Raw genomic sequence first — 9,201 nt, forward strand, 5'->3', positions numbered from 1 at the left:
ATAATCTGAAAATTATGCTCTTAATCGAGAAAAGCAATTTCAAATGCCAAACTGCAGGTTGACAATAATTACACATGTAACCATCTCATATATGCACCTATAAGTGGTTCACATGATAGGTGAACGGGCCCATATTCACCTTTTATATATTTCAGAATCAGGGGTCTTAGTCCCAACTTTAGCTGGTATAATCAATTCATTATGAGAACAAGCAACACATGAGAATTCCTGAAGAATCTTCTAGTTCTTTAGTATATGCTTATCTGAATTCTCAAATAGCTCATTTAAAAATGGCAAATGAAAACTTCAAGTTTATCATGTCATGTGTTATCTCTTAGTAAACTTCTGGTTTACTATGGCATAAACTTTTGCTTTAGTAAACTTCTGGTTTACTGTGATACATGATATAGTACAAATTAAAGAATAAGACAGGTAACTTCTCACATACATATTATTTTACCCCCTATGATTGTAGAAACATGAAGATTATCAATCTTCCAATCATTTGTAGTCTCAATATGATAGCCATTTGTATTAGTAAACTTCAGATTTACTATAACATATGTTTTGACCATAATCATATAATATGAATGACATATTGGTATATAAGCTCTTCGAGAGTCTTAATTTATTATCCACAATCTAATATTTATCTGGCACTACTGGTGTCATGTATTCTTTAGGCAAACATTTAGATCTTCAGGAGTTATTGATACATTTTGTACTATCAAATATTGCTCAGATACTGCTGGTGTCATGAAAGAAAATCACAAGCAAATAAACAATGTAAAACAATTGTTTAAGCACACGAAAACTCTTCTTCATAATATTTTTTCACTTCAGGAGGCAATTTCAACTGTGTTACTTCTTCAGGAGCAAATTTAAAATACGAAATATTGAGTATATATTCTCTCAATTATATTAACTCTTCTGGAGGTGAATTGTAATGTATTCACATCAAGAGCGCGTTCATATTTACCCGACTTATTAGTATTGTCACATTCACTTCAGGGAATGGATTAATGTTATCAAAAGTTCTCATCCTTCAGGAAATCGAACATAATTATCTGAATGCGCATTAATCACATCAAATTGTGATGCCTCAACCTCTTTTAAAATATTTACTACTTCAGGAGCAAATCGAGACGTGCATTTAATATAGAGAATATTTATGTAGCTTATCTTCAATTGTAACTATAGAAAGCCTAAATTATCACTTCTGGTGATCATAGACATATACTACTTCTGGTGGTTAACAAAATATAATTACAATGAGATATATGAAATATAACTACTTCTGGTGGTTGTATATTTCTTGCAAACTCTGCTAGAATTTAAGTTGATCTAATAATATTATCCATATTCTTTAAAATGACATAAATAATATATATTATAGTAAACATCATTATCAAATCATAATTTTTCTTTATGTACAACAATTACATAATCATACTATCTATTACAAATAACAAAAATTAAAATATTTACATTTCTACATATTCACCACCGATTACATGACTTGTTTCTCCTTCTGGGAGTGCAAAGTAATCAGCTACATCCAAATGCATGAAGTCTAAATTATCTTCAGAAATTAAATTTGCTTCAGCATTTTTCTCTGTCTTCTTCAGGGAGGCTTGATAAAGCTCAACCAGGTGCTTTGATGTACGACAAGTACGTGACCAGTGCCCTTTTCCTCCACATCTATAGGATGTATTTTCTACATTTGGCGTTTGCACCGCTTCATGCTTTTGTTCCTTCCTTTTCCACTGCTGGTGGTGAGGAGGCTTCTTTGGTGCATTATTATTACCATGATTGGGGTTTCTTCCCCGACCACGGCCATGACCACGACTGGGGCCACGACCTCTTCCACGTTTAGCTTGGTGGAAGTTCGTCTCATTCACTTCAGGGAATGGACATGAACCAATAGGTCGGCTTTCATGATTTTTCATTAATAACCCATTATGTTGCTCTGCTATGAGAAGATGTGAGATAAGTTCATAATACTTTTTAAATCTCATCTCTCGATATTGCTGCTGCAGGAGCATATTCGAGGCATGAAAAGTGGTGAAAGTTTTCTCCAACATATCATGATCAGCAATATTATCACCACATAACTTCAATTGGGAAATAATTCTGAACATAGCAGAATTATACTCACTGATAGATTTAAAATCTTGTAGCCTTAGATGAGTCCAATCATATCGTGCCTGTGGAAGAACGACCATCTTCAGGTGGTCATATCTATCTTTCAAATTATTCCACAGTATGACTAGATCTTTAACAGTAAGATATTCCATTTTCAGGCCCTCATCAAGGTGAGACGTAGAAATATCATTGCTTTGGCCCGGTCTTGGTTTGATGCCTGATTTTTGTCTTTGATGGTGTCTGCCAGACCCATCGCATCAAGATGAATTTCAGCATCAAACACCCAAGACATGTAGCTTTTGCCTGATATATCCAGGGCTACAAATTCAATTTTAGAAAGATTTGACATTATTTAGGAAAAGAAAGTTCTTACCTCAGATACTTTCAAAATATTTGCTCGAGATGGTAGAGCTTCGTGCTGATAACGTGTTATGAAACAAAGACTATAAAGTAAAGACAAGTATAGAGAGAAACTGATATATTATTCGAATTCAAACTGATGTCATAATGAACTGAAATCTCTTCTATTTATAGAAGAAAGGAAGCTGCTCTGTAAGCTGCTACTACAAGCTGCTGTGTAAGCTGCTACAACAAGCTGTTGTGTAAGCTGCTACAAGCTGTTGTGTAAGCTGCTGCTGTACCAGATATGGATAATCTTCTACTGAGAGCAATATTTATCCATAACGGAGTACTGAATGGATAAGCTTATTATACCCGGTATGGATAATCTTCTACCGGGGTAATGTTTATCCATAACTGGGTACTGAAAAGATAAACTTATTATACCCGATATGGATAAACTTCTACTGGGGGTAATGTTTATCCATAACCGGGTACCGAAGTGATAAGCTTCTTCAGGAAGCTTATTTCCAATATAGTACTAAATAGATAAACATATTTACGGTGGAGTCCCATATGGATAAGCTTCTTCAGGAAGCTTATTTACAACAGAGTACTAAATGAACATCCATAATATAATATATTTATAACACTCCCCCTTGGATGTTCATTAAAAGATGGAATACTAAGGGCTTATTTTGTATAAGGGATAAGAGATAATTAAATTTGAGATGAATTTATTCTCATGTTTGGTTGGCATAAAATCGTGGTATAACTAATCTCGGATTTAATTATCCCAGAATTGTAAATTTTTTATCCCTATAGGAGGGTGGGATAATTAATCATGGGATAACTTTTGTCCCCACCAAACGACCCCTTGGGAGATTTTAGTCTCAAATGTTTTGCAGCTCTAGTTTTGGCTGATTGGTTAAGTCCAATCAATATTGAGATCTATACAGATAAAGAATCACATAGTTAACTCACTACCGATACTATTTAATTAGTTCTGAAATATAATGAATTTTCCTAGAGGGAAAGTAGAAGAGATCAAAATGATATATACAAGAATAAACCTATTTCAACTACTAATCTTGTTTGGGTAGCACGCACCTATTGATCTTCCGAATGCCCGAAAACTAGAAGTTATTTACAACACAAAAATAATAGATGAGAACTCATCTAAAACTGCTAGAACATTCGAAATTAACTCATCAACTTTATAAATAAAAGAATCTCATTTTATGAACCCAGCTGTGATCATTTGCCTGAGAGACTTGCTGCATTTCCTTCATCGAAAAATCAAAACCAGCTTCCAATCTTGACTTGGAATATTAAATATTACCAATGCTGGCAGCTACATCTTGATGTTGTAGAACAATGCTGATCACATCGACAAGTAACCTGTTAAAAACTCATTCAGAAAGCCTAAGAAACTTCCTTCCACGTAAAATTCATCAGCTGCATCTTGATGTTGTAGAACAATGCTGATCACATCGACAAGTAACCTCTCAAAAACTCATTCAGAAAGCCTAAGAAACTTCCTTCCATAAAAAATTCATTTTCTCATGTGCTCAGGAATGAGGCGTTGTCTCAGTTCAGTAGGTGCACCAGAAAGTTCTGCATGAAGCTTACTACAGTCAGACGGAGCATAGTAACTAAAATGGTGAAGAAGAACAAAAAAAAAGAAGGAACTTAGCTCAACCTTGAGGTGTAAAATTGAATAGAGGTGGCAAAGGTCGCCCATTTGGCAAGCAAGCATTTGGTTCCCTCAGAGCATCAAAGAAAGGGTGTGCACATGCCTCCAACTGAAAATGAACAGAAAGTTTATGACTCATTCGAGATGCCTCTTGATCTCAAATCCCAAAGGAGTCTACAAGCATAGTTCTAACATAATACTAGTAAAATGCGGTCACCCTCTCAGTAGGCTTCATAAACTTGTTATTATCCACAAGATTAACAGAGCTGTGATTCTCATTAACTATTTGCAAGCTTTATACTAACAGCAGGAAAAGGCTAAGCCATTCACTTACAGCAGTACAACGTAGAGTTGGAGAATACTGGAGCAGCCTTGATGCCAAATCTACTGCTTCAGGAGGTATTCTTCTATTAAATATCTGCAAAATACAATTTCATTTAGATCTGATCTGTGCCTCAGCCTGCAAATGAGTGCACTTGGAATAGACGGTGGGTCAAAGAACATCATCAAGGAAAGAAGAAAAAGAACGTAAGATAAAGAGATATATATACTTAATAAATGAGACAAACCTTATGCCATGGATGAGCTTTCATTTGAGGAAACTTGAACTCTTTATAGTTTGGATTCATGCACCTAATTTCCTCTCTAGTTGGTGTCCCCAAAATCTAGCATGGATTAAGTACATAACGAAGATAAGCAACAGAATGAAACTCAATCAACACTGCATAAAACCATGGGGCATTAAAAACTAGTGTCCCGTAACTGCATACCTTGATGATCTCCACCAGCTGATCGACGCCACTTTCTCCAGGGAAAAGAGGCTAAACATAATGCAACATTCAATGCATCAGACTAATTTATAGCAGAGTAAATCAAAATATGACGCTCACAAGAAAACTTTTTTAAAAAATTTATGGACAAGTCTCACAAGGAAACTATCATAACACTATCATGATCCACCAAAAATAAAAACACAACTTACAACTAGGAAAACATTCAGGTGCAAGCACTTAGATATCTACCTCAGTAAAAGAGAGGGATTATAGAAAGTAAATCTATGTGTGGGTGCAAGAACAAATTACCAACTTTCTACAGCTCACATCAGAAAGAGTGGAAAAATAGGCACCATGAATACAACTCACCTGTCCTAAAAGCAGCTCAGCGAAAACGCAACCAGCTGACCACATATCAATTGCATTTGTGTATTCTGTAGCCCCAAAGATCAATTCAGGTGCCCTATAATACCGAGAACAAATGTAGGATATATTGGGCTCCCCAGGCACCTATGGTAAGAGGACACAAATCTGAGTAGATGCAAACACATAGGAAAACATAGCTCTCAAAAAAAAAAAACATACCAACATCTTTGCACTTCCAAAATCACATATCTTTAACTGATGAGTGTGGGGATTAACCTGTAGCAGTAAGTAAAACAATAATACGACAAATAGTTAGAACTGAGGCAAGAAGAATGGCGGGAGAGGAAAAAACAACTATGTCAGATAACCAACAAAATGGAAGAGCTATGAACACCTAAAAGCAAGGAGCATAACCAGCAGATCTTACCAAAAGATTCTGAGGTTTAATATCACGGTGACATACGCCAGTTACGTTGTGCATGTAATTCAGAGCCCGACATAGCTGCAGAATTTTCATTATGAGAAAAGAATCAAGTTGTAGCTTCTGAAGTGTCAAGCTAATTCACAATATCAATTTGCTGAAAGTCCGGAACCATTACAGGAAAAAGGAAAGAATGCAGCAAATGCTCACCTGGTAAGTGTATAGTTGAACATATATGATGGGCATGTGATGGTTCACTCGGCTGTAGTGCCTTGAAACTCGGTAAACAGTTTCAGACACATACTCCAAAACAAGGTTAAGGTAAACCTCATTCTTCTCAGTAGTAGAATAGAAACAGTGTCTCAAGTGAACAACATTAGGATGATCAAGTATGCGCACAATCTGTAGTTCCCTGTTCTTGTATCTCCTATCCTGTAAAACCTTCTTTATTGCGACAGAGTCACCTGTTTCAAGGCACTTAGCCTAAGAAGTATAAAAAATATGAAGATATTAGCAAAAGTCAAGCACAGCCACCCAGGAGACTTCAATGTTTCAATAACCACCTAATCTTTCCTAAAAGCACTAACTTTACCTGAAATACAACTCCAAATGAACCCGTGCCCACCACACGTTCAGCCATGTAAGACAGCGTCTGGGATAATAACATGAAAGTCATATTGATTAAGCTCAAACAGATAATAACACACAAGCTGTCACATCTACTTTTGTTCAACTATGAACATGAAACTCACCTTTTTCTGCTGTCCATTTCGACCACTCAAAGTAGTCACGATTATCTGACCTGTTTCTGTTCCATTACCACTAACAACAGCAGGCTCCATATCCTATTTTCAGTAACATTTTAGAAATCAAAAGGCTTCTTCATACACAAAAAGCATCAAGATATTTATATCAAAAACCCGAATTGACATAAATAAGAAGGTACCTTTATGTCATCCTCGCGTCCATTAGTCTTGTCGTCTCTAATTTTCATTTCATTCATTTCCTTTGGAAGCTCCTCATATCCAGATTTTTCTGGTCTAGTATCAACATTCAATGTAGTAGTAGTACTTTCACTAGACGTAGAAGTCACATCCTGTTTAGGAGCTATAGTACATTGCTCTTCTGATTGAGTTTCGCCATCGACCCTGTGATCTACTTCCTGCTCAACCTTTACTCTCTTTAGGCTAAAATCCCCACCCTATTAAATTAAAAGAAATTAATGAGATTGCACTTAAATCTCATCAGGAGAAACAATAAAAACATGTTCAAATCTGAAATGAGGCAAAAAAACATTAGGAAATTTCTTTCTATATGACTAATCCTTAGTGGGTAGAGGTACCCGCTGGTGGGAGGTAACAGGTATAGGATAGAATTATCCAAGCTAGCCCAGGCACCGTTATATAAAAATAAATAAATAAATAAAATTTCATGATTTATCTAAAAATTAAATAAAAATAAATAAATAAAATCTCATGATTTATCTAAAAAACTATCTTCAGCTAACGTTGCAAACTACTAATCTGATGGAGAAATTATAACAAAAAAATTACAGAGTTAATATATGAGATTGCTTCTATCACTACCAAGCCAAACTATAGCTTTTTTCCCCCAAACAAAACGAAGCAAACAAAAAAAATGGCAAACAACAAAAAAAATGCTATGAATTTTCATTACGTTATCTAATTCAAGTAACATTTCCCCCAAATTGGCATAAAAATTAAAATTCATAAGGAAGAAAATTACAGGATCCGAAACGGAAGATCGACCAGAAGCAATGCTCTTGAGGCGTCGCATCACATTCATATCTTCTTTTTACACAGAATCCAAATCCTAAGCAGAAATTGAATTTGAAATTAAAAATGATTTTTTAAAATAAAAAATTGTTACTCCTCCTCTCTCTTTCCTTTATCAGAAACAAAATTTTTCTGAAATTTTCCTTCAATTGAAGAAGAAAAAGTGAGAAGGCTAAGAACAATGAATCGAAATACAGCAAAAAAGAATGAAGAAATAACAAAGCTCTCTCTTCTCCTTTCTGCGTTCAACAAAAAGGAGATAAAAGGGAAGAGAAATTGAAAACGAAATTGCTCTGACCAAAACAGATAAAAGAAAAATATAAATATCTTTTTTTTTAAAAAAAAAAAAAATCAACCGGTCAAAGTAATCCTCTTAATTTGTACTTTCAGTCAAACTTTGATTTTGGATTTGGTGTAAAATGACGAAAATGGGCTTCAAATGGAGGAGGAATTACGAACGGCGTGGGATAGTCGGATTCGGGCAATAATTGTGCCAGCGGAATATCCGGATGGGTTTTTTGGTCAAACCATTTGACTTGACTCTTTAGATTTTAATTAAATAATAAAAGGAACAATCCTATTTATAATATATTTTTTATTTTTTATTATTATACTATAAGCCACCTAGTACGAATGCCTAGGTAGGGAATTTATCTGCAGAAAATATTTTAGTATTAAGAAACAATTAAGAAGGAAAAGAAAATTGGTGCACTTTAGATGTGACATCACATTGATTGCATTATATTTCTCTCATTATTAATTTCCGTTCAAACTTCAAAATATTGTTGACGACTTGTGAATTTATTAGAGTAAAAGTCAGCTTATTTTAACAAGTGTTTTTTTTAAAAGTAATTTTTTTAAAAGTACTTTGGTGAAAAACAGTTTGTATTTGGCTAATTAGTTTGAAAAGCACTCCTGAGCAGCAATTAGTGTTTGCTCAAGCTTTAAAAAACTGCTTCTAAGTATATTTTTCCCAAAAGTGATTCTCAAAAAAGTATTTTTGGAGAGAAGCTACTTTTTTCTGCTTCTCCAAAACTGCTTCTGCTTCTCCTCAAAAGCACTTTTTTTCCTTTCAAAAGCTTGGCCAAACATCTCAATTTTTGGTCAAAAGTGTTTTTGGTATTAAAAAAAAAAAAACACTTTTGGCCAAAAAGAAGTTTGGCCAACCAGACTAGAAGTGTGACAGATTTGAACAATCAAACTCAATTTTCAGCCGTTAATCTTTGAAATTCTTGATATGCAAATACCCATGTATGTACCTGTATAAAAGTTTTTACATCAGAAAAACGATGATTAGTATACACCCTCGTCGTTTCACTATGGGTTCAATCTCAAGTTTTTTAGCAATAAACTCATTATATATTTAAAATTATGAGTTCATATTTACTATTTATTGCAATTTAAATGAATATTTACAAATAATTTATGTTTAGCATCAAAAGTATTGGGTTCAAATGAATCAGGTACCAATATAAGACTGGCTACACTCTGGTACCTAATATCTCCCACCGACACAAATACCACTGATTAACTTTATCCATCAAGATTTAGACAGATGAAAAGATTGATCTTTCGAACTTCTCAAATAAGATAAAGATATCGGAGCTCACTTGAAATAGAAGTAACTACTAAACGAAAAAACTAACAAGAGTTGTGGTGGAGTGG

General features: G+C 34.5%; 1 protein-coding gene across 1 annotated transcript; it reads right to left on the bottom strand.

Moving 5' to 3' along the window:
* Window positions 1–3,484: 3,484 nt before the first annotated feature.
* Window positions 3,485–7,772, bottom strand: LOC107812175 (shaggy-related protein kinase epsilon-like). Its single transcript, NM_001325887.1, has 13 exons — window positions 7,487–7,772; window positions 6,687–6,941; window positions 6,493–6,585; window positions 6,333–6,392; window positions 5,951–6,223; window positions 5,747–5,821; window positions 5,539–5,595; window positions 5,323–5,463; window positions 4,951–5,001; window positions 4,750–4,845; window positions 4,515–4,598; window positions 4,187–4,289; window positions 3,485–4,101 (listed from the first exon to the last, which is right to left on the bottom strand). Exons 1-13 carry the CDS (start codon window positions 7,544–7,546, stop codon window positions 4,040–4,042), a joined length of 1,410 nt encoding a protein of 469 aa, NP_001312816.1. The 5' UTR covers window positions 7,547–7,772; the 3' UTR covers window positions 3,485–4,039.
* Window positions 7,773–9,201: the final 1,429 nt, after the last annotated feature.

This window comes from Nicotiana tabacum, chromosome 11 (assembly GCF_000715075.1).
Source record: "Nicotiana tabacum cultivar K326 chromosome 11, ASM71507v2, whole genome shotgun sequence".
NCBI classification, from domain to species: Eukaryota; Viridiplantae; Streptophyta; class Magnoliopsida; order Solanales; family Solanaceae; genus Nicotiana; species Nicotiana tabacum.

Coding starts and splice junctions, on each gene's coding strand:
- LOC107812175 (NM_001325887.1), bottom strand. CDS start 7,546: ATGAATGTGATGCGACGCCTCAAGAGCATTGCTTCTGGTCGATCTTCC. Junction 5,822..5,950: donor TTCAACTATACACTTACCAG/GTGAGCATTTGC, acceptor AAAATTCTGCAG/CTATGTCGGGCTCTGAATTA. Junction 5,002..5,322: donor CTGAGCTGCTTTTAGGACAG/GTGAGTTGTATT, acceptor CATTATGTTTAG/CCTCTTTTCCCTGGAGAAAG.